This window comes from Carcharhinus amblyrhynchos, chromosome 5, assembly GCF_965287045.1.
Source record: "Carcharhinus amblyrhynchos chromosome 5, sCarAmb.v2.hapA, whole genome shotgun sequence".
Taxonomy (NCBI): Eukaryota; Metazoa; Chordata; class Chondrichthyes; order Carcharhiniformes; family Carcharhinidae; genus Carcharhinus; species Carcharhinus amblyrhynchos.
Window position 1 is genome coordinate 24,611,033 of NC_137328.1, and position 16,297 is coordinate 24,627,329.

Genomic DNA, 16,297 nt, shown 5'->3' on the forward strand with positions numbered 1-16,297 from the left:
CCTGCTGTGTCTTCTGATGGTCCTCATTGCTATCTGCAAGTCCACTAACCTTTGTGTCGTCTGCAAACTTACTGATGAAACCAGTTACATTTTCCTCCAACTCATTTATATGTATTACAAACAGCAAAGGTCCCAGCAGTGATCCCTGAGGAACACCACTTGTCACAGCCGCCCATTTAGAAGTACACCCTTCTACTGCTACCCTCTGTCTTCTTTGACTGAGCCAGTTTTGTATCCACCTTGCCACTCAGCTCTGTTCCAATCCGACTTCACCTTCTGCACCAGTCTGCTATGACTGACCTTGCCAAAGGCCTTACTGAAGTCCATGTAGACAACATCCATTGCACTACCCTCATCAATAATTTTCATCACTTCCTCAAAAATCTCAATCAAGTTAGTGGGGCACAACCTCCCCTTCACAAAACCATGTTAATAAAATTAGTTCAGGACATTGGGCGGGATTTTATGGCCTTGCTCGTCCCAAAACCATAAAATCCCACCCGAGGTCAGCAGACCTTTCCATGTTCAGCCCCTGTAAAATTCCGACCATCGACTCTGGCAGAGTGTAAGTGAAGACAAAAAACCTATAACTTTTTAGCTTATACTCCTTGTTGACTTTTTTGGATTAAAATCACCTGCAGTAACTTATATATTCCTCAGATGGAAGTTACTGGCTGTGGTTTTTCTTTATCTATTCTCTGAATGTGGGCGTTGCGAGCAAGAGCAGCATTTAATATGTATTTGTAATTGCCCTTGAGAAGGTGATGGTGGTGGACCATCTTCATGAAACACTGCAGTCCCTGTGGTAAAGGTAGCCCCACAGTGCTATAAGGGAAGGAGTTCCAAGACTTGGGCTCAGCAATGATAAAGGAATGATAAAGATGGGGTTGGCCTTTGGGGCTCAATAGTTAACTAAAACCTCTCATGTTTCATAAGATAATGCTGCTTGAAAATTGGAGAAAATTAAAATTTTGCACGTGAAAACAACAACTTGCACTGATATTGTGTCTACAATTCCAAAAGTCTTTAAGGCACCTCTCAGGATATTATCAAACAAAAATTTGACATTAATCCACATAAATCAATATTAGGCAATGTCACTAGATGGTTGGTTAAAAGAATAGATGACTTAATGGGAGAGAGGCCAATAGAGAACAGAGAGATTTAGGGAGAGAATTCCATAGCATGGGGCCCAAGTAGTTGAAGACATCGTGAGCAATGGTGAGGTGATTAAAATGGGGAATGCACAGGAGGCCAGTCTTGGAGAACCATAGAAATCTTGAAGAATTGCAGGGCCTGAGGAGGTTTCAGGGATCAAGGGAGCAAAGCCAGAACTTTGACAAAGGGTCATCTGAACTCGAAATGTCAGTTCTTTTCTCGCCTCACTGATGCTGCCAGACCAGCTGAGATTTTCCGACATTTACTCTCTTTTGGTTTCCACAGTAATTTGCTTTTATTTTAGCAAAGCCATGATAATATTTGAGTCTAAGAATGAAAATGTTAAACTGAAATTTTGTCAGGTCAGGAATGTGAGTGCAGGTTTTGGTGTGAGTTCGGATACAAACAGCTAAGTTTTGGATGAGCTTCACTTTGAGAGCACAGAAGGTGGCAGGAATATAAAAGCACAAACCTAACTTGCCGTTGAGACCTTATTTATGGATTAGTATTCTAGTCCTTCAAGAATTTCACTTAAAAGTTGTGGTCATTAATTATAGAACTTGCCAGAATTGACAGGATTTAAATATGTATACACATTTGATCCAGTCATTTTCTTCTTTATAGAGACGAGCTGGCATTATCATAATAACAATGTACTTTGGCCATTCAATCAAACCAAGCCACAATTAAGTCTCTGCAGGCTCAGAATTTGTCCTGAATTTCATGTCTATCCGCATCATCTACAAAAATGTAATTCAGCTGATATTTGTTCTTATGTGATTGTGATCAAGGTATATTTTCATTCTTTAAATTTACATTGAGTCTGGGATTAAACTGCACTGCTGTTCATGTTGACACTCTGTGCTATCTCCAACCTTCAATGTTTCTGCACCCTTTAATGCTTTGTTGCTCCAACACAAATATGACAAGGTGGTCTCAGTGGATGCTGCGATATCTGTCATTTATTTCAATTAACCAGAGATTTAATTGTCCTCAAGGACCTTTATTAAATATAATATTCCACAATCATCTTACTGAAATTAAAATGGAATAGTCCACTGCTGAACGAAGGGGCTTCATAAATGTATACATACAAGGTCAATTAAAGTTATCAGGAGACATTTTGCCAATTTTATAGCACTTTTGGCTTCAGAGATGATTCAAGTGTCTGTAGTTGTAATCTCAAGGGATGTCAGGCAGTACATGCTTCGCAATATCGGAAGATTTCTGGTTATCTCCCTGCAGCTAACAGGCTGCAGTGAGAGCAATGGAAGGCTATGTGACAGTGTCTGGCCTCTTGTGATCTTTGTGGCCAACAGTCTTAAGAAGATTAGGTTGAACCCCAAGATTAGAAGAACCCAACTACAGTAACTAGATGGCTGTTGGGAAATGAGCACAACTGGCTTTCTTTGGTGTCAAGCATTGATTATTCAGCTGGAGAAAGGCAATGCATTCTATTCATTGCACAACTATTTCTGCCATCAGTCTGAGGTTCAATGCTCAAGATCACCAGGAGAACAGGCTATGGAACATTTGTGATCCAGTTAGAGTTCTGAGATAATGTAGTCAAAACCCTGTATGGTCCCACTGTGAACATCCTTTAGATATACAACAACTGATGCCACAGGTACACACCAGTATTCCAATTTTAGTGTCTATTGAGGTGGTTGCATAGTCCAGAGTTGATGGCAGAGTGTGAATCCTACACAAGTTGGTATACATAATTTCCAACATTTTTTGATAACTTCCTGGTAGATAGTCTAATACATCAGCAATCGCTTATGCACAGATCCTAAAGACTGGGTCCCCAAAGCCAGTGCCTATTGGCACCAGCATAAAATCAACACATGTTCTCAGCCATTTCAAAAGGTAATCATTTATTTTCCAATTATAAAGTTAAGCCTTTATGAAGTGCTTCGAAAGGCTAGTCTTCCCATCATCAAGTCTGCCTATTTACCTCTCTGACATCACCCTGCTCCACCCCTGCCTCCATCCATCCCTTCATCATCTCTAGGCTTCACTGATGCAATGCTCAATTCCATCTTCTAGCCTACGTAAATTTGATTTGATTTATTATTGTCACATGTATTAAAATACACTGAAAAGTATTGTTTCTTGCACGCTATACAGAGAAAAAGAAATACCGTTCATAGAGAAGGGAATGAGAGAGTGCAGAATGTAGTGTTATAGTCATAGCTGGGGTATAGAGAACGATCAACTTAATGCAAGGTAAGTCCATTCAAAAGTCTGACAGCAGCAGGGAAGAAGCTGTTCTTGAGTCAATTGGTACATGACCTCAGATTGGTATCTTTTTCCTGATGGAAGAAGGTGGAAGAGAGAACGTTTGGGGTGAGCAGGGTCCTTAATTATGCTGGCCGCTTTGCCGAGCGGGAAGTGTAGATGGAGTCAATGGATGGGAGGCTGGTTTGCTTGATGGATTGGACTATACTTACAAGCTTGTTTAGTTCCTTGCGGTCTTGGGCAGCACAGGAGCCATACCAAGCTGTGACACAACCAGAAAGAATGCTTTCTATGGTGCATCTGTAAAAGTTGGTGAGAGTTGTTACTGACATGCCAAATTTCCTTAGTGTTTTGAGATAGTAGAGGCATTGGTGTGCTTTCTTAACTATAGTGTCAGCATGGGGAAACCAGGACAGGTTGTTGGTGATCTGGGTACATAAAAACTTGAAGCTTTCGACACTTTCTACTTCATTCCCGTTGATGTAGACAGGGGCATGTTCTCCTTTACACTTCCTGAAGTTGATGACAACCTCCTTTGCTTTATTGACATTGAGGGAGAGATCATTGTTGCCACACCAGTTCACCAGATTCTCTATCTCATTCCTGTACTCTGTTTCATCATTGTTTGAAATCCGACCCACTGCAGTGGTGTCGTCAGCAAACTTGAAAATTGAATTGGAGGGGAATTTGGCCACACAGTGGTAGATGTTTCAGGTGTATAGTAGGGGGCTAAGAACACAGCGTTATTGGGCACCAGTGTTGAGGATGATCATGGAGGAGGTTTTGCTGCCTATCCTTACTGATTGTTGTCTGTGAGTTAAGAAGTTCAGGACCCAGTCACAGAGGGAGTTGTCAAGGCTCAGGTCCATGGAGTTTGGAGATGAGTTTCGTAGGAATAATGGTGTCAAAGGCTGATCTATACAAGGACACCTATGTCAGATTTCTATTTATCTAGGTGTTCCACAGTTGAGTGCAGGGCTATGGAGATGGTGTCTGCTGTGGACCTATTGCTGCGGTACGCAAACTGTAGTGGATCCAGGTAGTCCGGGAGCCTGGAATTGATTTGTGTCATGACTAGCTTTTCGAAGTACTTCATAATGATGGATGCCAGAATTCTTCTTTGTTCTTTTTCATACCAGGATGAAGTAGATAGGGACCTCAGATTGTTGTAAAGAGAGGTTGAAGGTCTGTGAATACCCCCGCCAGCCGATCCACACAGGATCTGAGTGCTTTTCTGAGTACCCCATCCGGGCCAGTCACTATCCATGGTTCGACCTTTGAGAAGGCTGCTCTGACAAGTGCAGTGGTGATCCTAGATACAGGTTCATCCAGGACTCCCAGGGTGGAGGGCATGGTCGCGCTGATCTCTTGCTCAAAATGAGTGTAGAGTACATTGAGCACATCCAGTAGGGGTGTGTTGGTGCCGGCAATTTTACACGCTTTCATCTTGTAGCCTATTATGTCTTGAAGACCTTGCCATAGTCGGCAAGAGTCAGTGTGGCTAGCCTGGGACTCTAGTTTGGTCTGGTACTGCCTTTTGGTATCTTTGATGGATTTCCTTAGATCATATCTGGCTTTCTTGTATAGGTCAGTGCTGCCTGACTTGAACGCCTCAGACGTGGACTTCAGCAAACAGTGGATAGCCCTGTTCATCCATCATTTCTGGTTGGGGAACACACGGATTTGCTTCTTTGGCACGCAGTCTTCTACACACTTATTAATGAAGTCAGTTACTGTAGTGGTGTACTCGTTCAGGCTGGTCGCAGAGTTTTTAAACACTGACCAGTCCAAATTTAAACTCACCCAAAACTCTTCTGCCCATACCTTACTCGTGCTAAGTCCTGTTCATTTCCCATTCCTCTGCTCCGTAACCAACATTGGCTCTTAATCCAGCAACATCTTGATGTTAAAATTCTCATCCTTGTTTTCAGTTGCCTCCATGACCTTATCCCTTCCTAACTCTGTAACCTCCTGCAGCTCAGCAATGTTCTAAGATTCTTCATTCCTCCAGTTCTAGTCTCTTGCATATATAGGATTTTAATCACACTACCATTGATGACCATGCTTTCCCCTCTCAAGGTCCTGGAAACTGGAATTCCTGTGTTAAACATTTCTCTCCGTCTTTCAATTGCTCCAAATAACCAACCTCTTTGACCAAGTTTTTGGACATCTGTCCTAATTTCTCCTTGTCGGGCTCAGTGTCAAATTTCGTTTGACAATGCTACTCTGAACTATTTTGGGATAATTTGCAATGTTAAAGGCACTAGTTTTGCTGACAGAATACAGTAGGTAAGACAAAGAGACTTGAAAGATGAGACTTTACATATTCTAAGGGACCAAGCATATGGTTTGCAATAGGAACCTTGTGAAATGTGCTTGCTTCTCTTGATGCTGAGAGCTTGAGAGGTCGTGCTACAAGAGGTTCAGCAAAGGAGGCTGATCTTATCTCGGCTGAAGGGATTGCTGATTCTACCAGTTTGATCCTTAGCTAGATTAGAACATTTCATGAAATACGTGTTAATTATTTTTTGCTTCCTATACACAGTCTCTTGTATTTGACATGATAGATTTCATCTGCCATTTCGTTATTTTGTCCAGCTCATTGTAATTTCCAAGATGTCCCTTTCAATTGTACTCCCAGTTAGAAATAAGATTTTGTCATTTTGTGATTGAGTCCCTAGTTGTTGAAGTAAATGAGATGTGACTCCAACACTGACCAGTGGCATATTCCACTCAGTGCTTCCCTGTCCCCACACTCCAAATTCTGACCCATTCCCAGGGCATACTCTTGAATCACCGCTTATGTTTGACTGACAGCTTTTCAGGTGGGAATTGAATGCTGAATGGATATTTGGATACAGTATGCTGAACAGCTTCCCAGGTACAGGATTCCTAGGGTTACTTCCTCTACCATGTTGAGATGGTTGGTCTGGCATGATTTCTCTGCTGAATCCATGTTGGGTACCATTTATTACCTCATTGTAGATTTTTCAGGTTTGTTCTAGCTGACTCCAGCAGTCTCTTCAGTCTAGATAAGCCTATTTTCCTTTGGTGCACCTTCTATACCTGGACCTCTGCATTATCAGCATCAATAGTGTGACTCACGTGTCACATGCTTATTGAACTGTTATTGAATTATTTTATCTTGATATTATTAGGTTTTCCAGTTGTTTGTGTCGGTTTTAACACCTGCCTCACCCAACAGCTTTGCGGAATTTAATCATCATATTCAATGCCCACTGACTCCAATTTTTCACATCAATATTCATAGAACCCCTACAGTGCAGAAGGAGGCTATCCAGCATTGAGCCTGTACTGACAATGGTCCCATTCAGGCCCTATCCCTGTAACCCCATATATTTACCCTGCTAATCCCCTGACATTAATGAACAATTTACCATGCCCAATCCACCTAACCCACACATCTTTGGACTGTGAGAGGAAACCGGAGTACCCGGAGGAAACCCATGCAGACATGGGTAGAGCATGCAAACTCCACACAGACATGCCTCTCAATATTGAAGGCATGACATTCAGAAGCACATACTTTCTACTCTTCCTGGAGCGCAGGGGATCCTGAGAAAAGTTATATAGAGAGATTAATCCTGGCCTCTCTTGAACATTCAGCTGATTGCCACCAGATTTGCTCATGCAGGTCTCTCAATTCCTTAAGAAGAAATGGCATTATTGGGCCATAACTCATGAACCTAAAGTAAGACTCATTTGGGAGCAGTAGGTCCCTGTGTTTAGTTTGTGGTGAGTTAAGCCGACGAGGTCAGGAATCTTATGTTTCAATTTATTGGTGACTGGACAGAGGGACAAAGATTCCTTTGGTCACTCATTTTATTGTTCAACTGATAATTGCTGAAAAAAGAGACATGTCAAAACCTTTTGCCTTGCTCTCATTTGGACACTTCACAAGAATACCAATATAAGGGGAAAATAACAATTTATGCTGTATGAGAAGGGAATGCTGATTGGTTGGTAAGTGGACTCTGATTGGCAGAGGCATTGCCATGGAGATTGCACCAGTTCATGGTGACTGAGATAACTGCCAAGTACTGCTTGGAATTTAAACCAGACAGCTTGACCCTGATGTGACAAAGTTTTGCCCTGAGGAATGAATCAGTGACTGGCTGTTATTTATTCTGTTTAGCTGAACCGGGCACTATGTGTGTACATGTTCTTTCTGCCTCAAAGAACAGGGCCCTGTGTATTAATATATGTAGATTCCAGTACATGCGAGGGCAGCACACTCTGAGCCTGACTGACAATTTTAAATTCGTTGTCAGTGTAATTTTTAGTATACTAAGGGTTATTTAGCAAATGCTGTCCAATCACAGAATTACATCTAATCTTGTACACTGTGTGTTTATAGTTTTGCAAGCATGGGCTAGTTGAGTGCAGTCTGTACCTTGCCTGTTGTGAACACGGATGGGACATGTTATTTGATATATTCCACCAGTCCTTGGGACATACAGCCTACATACCTAGCTCACACCAACACTGATATTCATATACCAGATTGCTCATTTGTGCGACAGACAGAACATCTTTTTGGCTTGACACAGCATCCTGCTGTAATGAGTGCCATGCATGTTGCTACTACATAATAGCAGCGTGAAACAGCTAGCTTTATTTTGCCTCTTTTTTCAGCAATACTCAACTTGTGTACTATTAAACAACTACAACTGACAATGTACAATGAAACAAATTAAGTTAGATTACTATTCTGACTTACGTTTAATGAGATGCTGAAGATTGTAAGTGGAGCAAGGCAACAGAGTGATTTGAAAAAAAAATCAAGATTCAGAGAAGCAATGCCCAGACATTCTTGGAATTTGGCAAAGACAGGAGTGCTAGTTTGCAGAGCTTACTTTAGGACCATGTGTAACAGTGGCAACTTGTATTTATATAGCACCTTTAATGTAATTCCAAGACACTTCACAGGAAAATCCAATACATGACAGAGAAATGGATTTTATGTAGGGAAAAACACAAGAAGCTGATGAGCATAATCCTCTTTAGGACTCTATATACCCCAGTTGTATTTCTGTTGTTCTGTTACCTCTGCTGCAGCGCCCTATATGTACAATGTCCTGGTTTAAGTGATGAATTTATCAGGGGTCCCAGTGCACTGTGTTTCACATTATCTTGCTTCAGGCTCTTTTTCTGAGTTAATCCATTCGGCAGCGCTGAATAAATAGTGCTGATTTAAATGGACTTTTGGCCAGCTTTCATTCTGGTGATCCGAAATTCCATTGGATTATCAAGGAGGAAATGCTCACAAAACAAACGCAGCAACTAATTCCTCTCTTTAGGTGAAAGATCACAAAGTATAAACATTTTTTTTTCCCTCTCTGTAAAATCTTGTAAAGTTGGTTCATTTTAATGGTGGATATATTCTTCATGTGCACTGAATATTTTGTCAGTACATTAATTGCTCAGATGCGATTCATCACCAGATCTTAGAGCTATAGAATACCTGCATCCCATCAACTCTGCACTGACTTTCCGAAAGAGTATCCCACCCAAGTCCTCCCCTCTGCTTTATTCCCATAACCCCGTGCATTTACCGTGGCTAATCCACCTAGCTCACACATCTTTGGACACCAACAGGCAAATTAGCATTGCCAATCCACCTAATCTGCATGCCTTTGAACTGTGGGAGCTCGAGCACCTGGAGGAAACCCAGGCAGGTATGGGGAAAACCTATAAGCTCCACAAATCAGGAATCAAGCCAACTCCCTGCTGCTGTGAGGCAGCGGTGCTAACCATTGTGCCGGCGTGCCACCCCCAGAAGACCCTTCAACAGAAGACTGTCATATTGTATGACATGGACAAAATAAACAGATTATAGAGGCATCTGAGACATTCTCTGCCGTCTTCACAATAAATTAAAAGCTAAATCCAGCATAGCGATGGAGAAAGCATTGGAAATCACATTGGACTGTACACTCTTCTGTTCAGTAATTATAACACATTAGCTATCTTGGCTAAACAGAGTGTAATATGTCAGTGGAAAGTGTTAGTGGATTATTTACCTGTACCTTTTACTGATTGAAGGGTTCCTGCCAGCAAAGTAATCTGGGAAATAAATGAAATAATTGTTTTCTTCTCTAAGGCTGTGAGGAACTTCCCTCAGCTGTGTAGTCAAAGTGAAAAGTTTGACCTGGTTAGACCTGAAGTTAGTGGGCTTGAGAAAGAGATTGTAGAACATCATTGCAGCAATGAGAAAAGTGCAAATGCAAACCCCGTTCACATCAACTCCTTCCCCAATGAACAATTCTCATTGAAATTGCACCAACTGCAGATTTAGGAATGATACTATTTGGCACTATCCTGCAGCAGAAGGAAAACTTTTCCAAGGATTAAAAATGGAATGTGGTTATGAATGTATGTTTTAATTAGATTTGAAAACTGTAAATCTTTTTGCTCCATTTGTTTATCTCAGCAATATATTCTGACTCCCTAATAAAGAATCCCATTATGCCTGGGTTCACTTCCTTTCCAGAAACTTCCTCAAGGGGAGAATAAGATATGTGCTATTTAATTAATTCATGGGACATCCCTGGCTAGACCTGCATTTGTTGCCCATCCCTAATTGAGTGGTAAATCATTTCAAATCATAAGGCTATAAGATGTAGGGACAGAAGTAGGCTATTTAGCCCATTGAGTCTGCTCCACCATTCAATGAGATCATCTCTGATCTGATGTGATAATCCTCAACTCTACTTTCCTGCCTAATCCCCATAACCCTTAATTTCCTTACTGATTAAAAATCTGTCTATCTCAGCCTTGAACATACTAATGACCCAGCTGCTACAGTCCTTTGCACTCACTAACATCTGAGAGAAGAAATTCCTCCTCATCACTGTCTTAAATGGGCAACCTCTTAGTCTGAGATTATGCCTTCTGGTTCAAAACTCTCCCATGAGAGGTACCAACCTTTTAGCATCTCCCTTGAAAGCCTCCTAAGGAGTGCAATTCTGCCAGCCTACTGTGCTGCTCAAGCAACCAGGCGCCAAAGCTTCTGCAACTCTTCGAAACTAAGATGTTCAGCGTAATCAGCTCCAAGCCAGAAACGATTTATATTTCGTTAGCGGGCCAGGACTGAAGTGTCTGGGCCTGTTAATGTCTCCCCCCACTGCCGGGAATGATTCCCTCCAGCAGGATTTACTCCTAACCTCCTGGAGGGAGGAGAAACCATTAAGCCCCCCTGGGAGGTTGGGTAAGTTGGGGGGGATTGAAAATTATTTTTATTTCTCTATAATGTGTAAAATTAACTGCAAAAAGTAGATTTTCAATATCAGACTTTGGATGGCCAGCTGATATTGTTCAATAGTTCCATGCAAAATCTGGATTATGCAGTTCAAATCTAGTCAGTGAGCAAGCCTGATACATTGATATATAACACCTTAAATGTTTACATTCTCAACAAAGTCTCTGGCAAATTCACCTCATAACTCAAGAAACAAGAGCCTAGACTTTCCATAGTTGCCCCTAAGATACAAATGATGTGGTGTTCTTATAACATTCCACGTGCACAGTTGGCTGAATACATAAATGCGTTGTTTTTGACTGATGAAAATGTATCTTATTGCTTCTTATGTGCTTTGTGCATCTTGTAGAGAAGACGGTTCTTGAATCAGCTTAATCAACAAGTCAATTCTCATACTTTGTGGCTATTCAAACAAAATGAGTCTGAAAGATCAGGACAACCAATTAATAGTCGGTCAACCATTGCATGGGGGCTTTGCTCTTCAGAGATCTTCTGTCAGTTCCATTTAGCCAGAGTTTCTATATCTTTCTTCTGCGTCTCTTGCAAGGAGTCTCATGTCCTTAGATGCTGACAGTATTTTCTTCCTATCTGATGGACAGGGAGGGAAGATCCCAATCAGGTGGACAGCTCCAGAGGCAATAGCTTACCGCAAGTTCACCTCAGCCAGTGATGTTTGGAGTTACGGAATTGTCATGTGGGAGGTGATGTCGTATGGAGAGAGACCTTACTGGGAAATGACTAATCAAGATGTAAGTATTCATACCTTGTAGGCAATCAGTGAAGCAAACATTTAGCTTGGAAATTTCTGTTGTCAGTGGCACATGAATGCTAAATTAAATTCCTTTCTCCAATATTTCAGCAAAGGCATTAATGTATCTATCTTTAAAAAAACTGTATTTAACTTAAAGTCAAGCATTGTCAATCAGTAAAGACAATGTGAGCAAAGTACTGGAAGGTAACTGGAGCAGAATTAAAATACCACACAGAGTTAACAGCTTCAACAAAGGACAGGATGGGCAGTTATATAATCCTACATTTCAGTACATACAGAGCATGGTGTCTATCAGGAAACCACCACATGGACATCATAAGCACAGCTACTGCTGCCCTTACCCTTGGTGTAAACACTTACAGTTGCACATATGATGCTCAGAAGATATTTTTATTAATAATGTTTTTATTGAAGGTCTTCATTTTGCAACAAAACACAACAAATTTCCAAAATCTAGCAGAGTGCAAGAGTAATCATTATTCCATAAATAAATATAGAAAATATTATGAATATTTAGCCTATCAATCTTTGCAATCATTGTAGTCAGCTTTCCCTGTGTATGGATAATTAAAGGATACCAAAAAGAGTAGGGGATCTCAGGATACCAGGAAAAAGCCATGAGGAGGTGCATATGAAGCACATCCTCCTCCACAGGACAACTAAAAAAGAGCTACACAATATAAGGGTACCCCTATGGGGCAAATACAACCAATGGGGAGCTAACTTTATATCCTGGGATCTCCCCCCCCACCCACCCCCACTCCCGCCTCTCAATCTCCAGAAAACTTAAGCCACTTTCACTGAAAAAAATTCAACTTACTGGAGAAGAAGAATTGTCAAGACATCCATCAATGGAATGTTTCGGGGAGACTTACAACTCTCCTCCTCACGATAAGATTGGGGAATCGCATGGAATTAAACATAGCAAATCAGAGTCTGTATCAGCATCTGACCTACTCAAGGTCATCTATGTGCAGATCCACAAGAGATGGGTGAGATCCTAAATGAATATTTCTCATCAGTATTTACTACTGAGAAAAGCATGGAGGTTGGGGAACTTGAGGAAATAAATATTGATATCTTGAAGAGTGTACATATTACAGAGAAGGAGGTGCTGGAAGTCTTAAAGAGCACCAAGGTAGATAAATCTGTGGGACCTGATGAGGTATCTCCCAGGACGTTATGGGAGGCTAGAGAGGAAATTGCGGGTCCCGTATCAGAGATATTTGAATCATCAATAGTCATGGGTGAGGTGTCTAAAGATTGGAGAGTGGCAAATGTTGTGCCTTTGTTTAAAAAAGGCTGCAGGGAAAAGCCTGGGAGCTACAGGCCAGTGAGCTTCACATCTGTGGTGGGTGAATTGTTGGAAGGTATTTTGAGAGACAGGATCTACGGGCATTTAGAGACGCAAGGACTGATTAGGGTCAGTCAGCATGGCTTTGTGAGTGGAAAATCATGTCTCACAAATTTGATTGAGTTTTTTGAAGGGGTAACCAAGAAGGTAGATGGGGGCAGTGCAGTTAATGTTGTCTACATGGACTTTAGCAAGGCCTTTGACAAGGTACCACATGGTAGGTTGTTGCATAAAGTTAAATCTCACGGGATCCAGGGTGAGGTATCTAAATGGATACAAAATTGGCTTCTTGACAGAAGAGTTGTTTTTCAAACTGGAGGCCTGTGACCCATTCACCTGATGAAGGAGCAGCACTCCGAAAGCTAGTGGCATCTGCTACCAAATAAATCTGTTGGACTTTAACCTTGTGTTTTGAGACGACTTACTGTGTTTACCCCAGTCTAACGCTGGCATTTCCACACCATGACCAGCAGTGTGCCTCAGGGATCAATGCTGGGCCCACTGTTATTTGGCATTTATATTAATGATTCAGATGAGAATATAGGGGGCATGGTTAGTAAGTTTGAAGATGACACCAAGATTGGTGGCATGGTGGACAGTGAGGCAGGTTATCTCCAATTGCAATGATCAATTGGGCCAGTGAGCTGATGAATGACAGATGAAGTTTAATTTAGACAATGCAAGATAATGCATTTTGGTAGATTGAACCAGGACAGGACTTACTTAGTTAATGGTAGGGCGTTGGGGAGAGTTACAGAACAAAGAAATCTAAGCGTACATGTTCAAAGCTCCTTGAAAGTGGAGTCACAGGGGGACAGGGTGGTGAAGAAGGCATTCGGCATGCTTGGTTTCATCAGTCAGAACATTGAATACAGGAGTTGGGACGTTTTGTTGAAGTTGTACAAGACATTGGTAAAGCTGTGTTCAATTCTGGTTGCCCTATTATACAAAGGACGTTATTAAACTAGAAAGAGTGCAGAAAGGATTTACTGGGATGCTACCAGGAATTGATGGATTGAGTTATGAGGGGAGGCTAAATAGACTGGGACTTTTTTCTCTGGAGCATAGGAGGCTGAGGGGTGACCTTATAGAGGTCTGCAAAATAATGAGGGGCATAGACAAGGTAGGTAGTCAATATCTTTTCCCAAAGGTAGGGGAGTCTAAAACTAGAGGGCATAGGTTTAAGGTGAGAGGGAAGAGATACAAAAAGTGTCCAGAGGGGCAATTTTTTCACACAGAGGGTGGTGAGTGTCTGGAACAAGCTGCCAGAGGTTGTAGTAGAGGCGAGTACAGTTTTATATTTTAAAAAGCATTTACATAATTACATGGGTGCAATGGGTAAAGAGGGATATGGGCCAAATGTGGGCGATTGGGATTAGTTTTGGGGTTTTGAAAAAAAAGGACGGCATGGACAAGTTGGGCTGAAGGGCCTGTTTCCATGCTATAAACCTTTATGACTCTAATGAGAGCAGGAAACAGACACAAATCCCGGGGTATCATGCATGAGAGAAGATTCGCTCTGTATATTATGTGTAACAAAGCCTTAAACCCTTTTGTAAAGATCGACTTTTTGATTTTTATGGAACATTGCACAAAGGAAATCAGTGTGCTTGGTTACTGAGCCAACATTCCATTTCCAGAGAGCAGGAATATAAAGGCCCTATAGAACTGAGAGATACTTTCTGAAGTTCCAGCAAACACGTGCCAGACCTTTATTATCCTCATCGATCTCAATTGCTGTGGTAAAAAGGTAGCACTCTTGCCATGAAGAAAATAGCTCGGCAATGGAAAGGAATTGACCTTTTAGTGACATGTGCTCCTGGAAGGCAGTACTCATAACCAGAAGCGCAGAAGTGGAACCTTAAGGGACACATTTGACGAGTAAAGATCAGCTACATCATGTTGGAATGCCTCATTTAAGGAACAGGTCTCAACACAATGAGCTAAACGTTTACAAATATCGTATAGTGTTCCCTTTTTGAAAGTATAGTGCTCTCACAGTCTATGAGCTTCAAATGGAGCCTGTGTGGTAGATTGTATTGGAAGTAAGGTAAATTGTAATGAAGCGAGGTAAAAGTTGTGTGACATTAGATACGTGTTATCATTTGAAAAACGTTTACTTTGTTTGCAATAGGTTATCAAGGCTGTGGAGGAAGGCTATCGCTTGCCAACTCCCATGGACTGCCCAGCCGCTCTTTACCAGTTGATGCTTGACTGCTGGCAGAAGGATCGCAACAGCAGGCCCAAATTTGAAGAAATAGTTAGCATTTTAGATAAAATGATTCGCAATCCATGCAGCCTGAAGACATTAGTTAATGCCTCCACGAGGTATGTTGATTTCTGTACAATTACAATTATTTAAGATAAGATTGGCAGAAGAACCTGAAGGGAGTTGAGGAGATTTTATTTTTACGCAATGAGTTGTTCTAATCTGGAATGCATTTGGAAGCAGATGCAATACTAACTTTTAAAGGAGAGTAGATTATAACATTTGAAAATGAAATACTTACAATGAAGAAGAATAGAGGAGTGGGACAAATTATTTGGTTCTTTCAGAGAGCTAGGTCAGGCATTATGGACTGCACAGTGACTTTCTGTGCCTTTGATTCCAGCTTACTTTTCTATGATTCGTTTTGTATTTAAGAAAATGTTGACAGTTATTCTAGCTGTTGAGAGTGTATTGAGAATTTTCTGTTAGTGACACTTGGCCCAATTCCTTCATGACTTGCTGATTATGAAAACCTAACCACCAACAGATGCATCACAGCTTCCTAAGAAATCAGGCTGACCGTTCATACATGGCACGATATTGAATCTTATTTAGCTGAGGGCAGCTCTGTCCTATGGGGAGTCTTGTCTACAAGCTACACCAGTGGAAGGCATACTGCTCCTAATTTTTCTGTTCACCAAATTTAAAGGAGAATGGATTGTGGGTATAGTGGCTGCAGTTTCCTGACCTGCACAGCTGCCAGACAAGATTCTCCAATAACAGTGTGTACTTATCACATCTATCCTATAGGAAGACCCTGTGTTTACATATAGAACAATAGCTGCCGTAGTTAAATATTCTGAAGTATTTCCCATAGAGGAGCAGAATATAAATGTCGTCTCAGTGGCCACTTGAAGTAATTTTAGGTGGAAAATGTAGGTGCTTGATGCAAAGTAAAGGTCACTGCTGACACCTAAGTTCTTTGTATCACCCATCAATATGAACCTTTGATTCGTGCCAGGAATCCACAATTTGATTTTTGTCTTGTTTTTAAATTGTACTAATGTGGCTTGAATTTTTTGAGATCCCATGGGATTTTATACAGATAGAAAATATGAATGGAAGTGCCGGTAACAAAGAAAGCTGAAGGATTTTATTGATGCACAAATAACATATTGGTTAGGTACAGTAGATCAGGCACTGTGGATGGTGTCCCTACATGTAAATCAGAATGTCCAGGTTCGAATCCCATCCCACAACTTGGTGGTCAAAGAAGGCATA

At 41.3% G+C, this 16,297-nt stretch overlaps 1 protein-coding gene across 1 annotated transcript in view; it reads left to right on the forward strand.

Annotated features, from left to right (window-relative positions):
* Positions 1-16,297, forward strand: part of epha5 (EPH receptor A5) — a 332,885-nt gene that overhangs the window by 292,353 nt on the left and 24,235 nt on the right. Inside the window, exons 14-15 of the mRNA XM_080188550.1 lie at positions 11,281-11,430; positions 14,942-15,135. Coding sequence (XP_080044676.1) covers positions 11,281-11,430; positions 14,942-15,135 — 344 coding nt within the window. The remainder of the gene's footprint in view (positions 1-11,280; positions 11,431-14,941; positions 15,136-16,297) is intronic.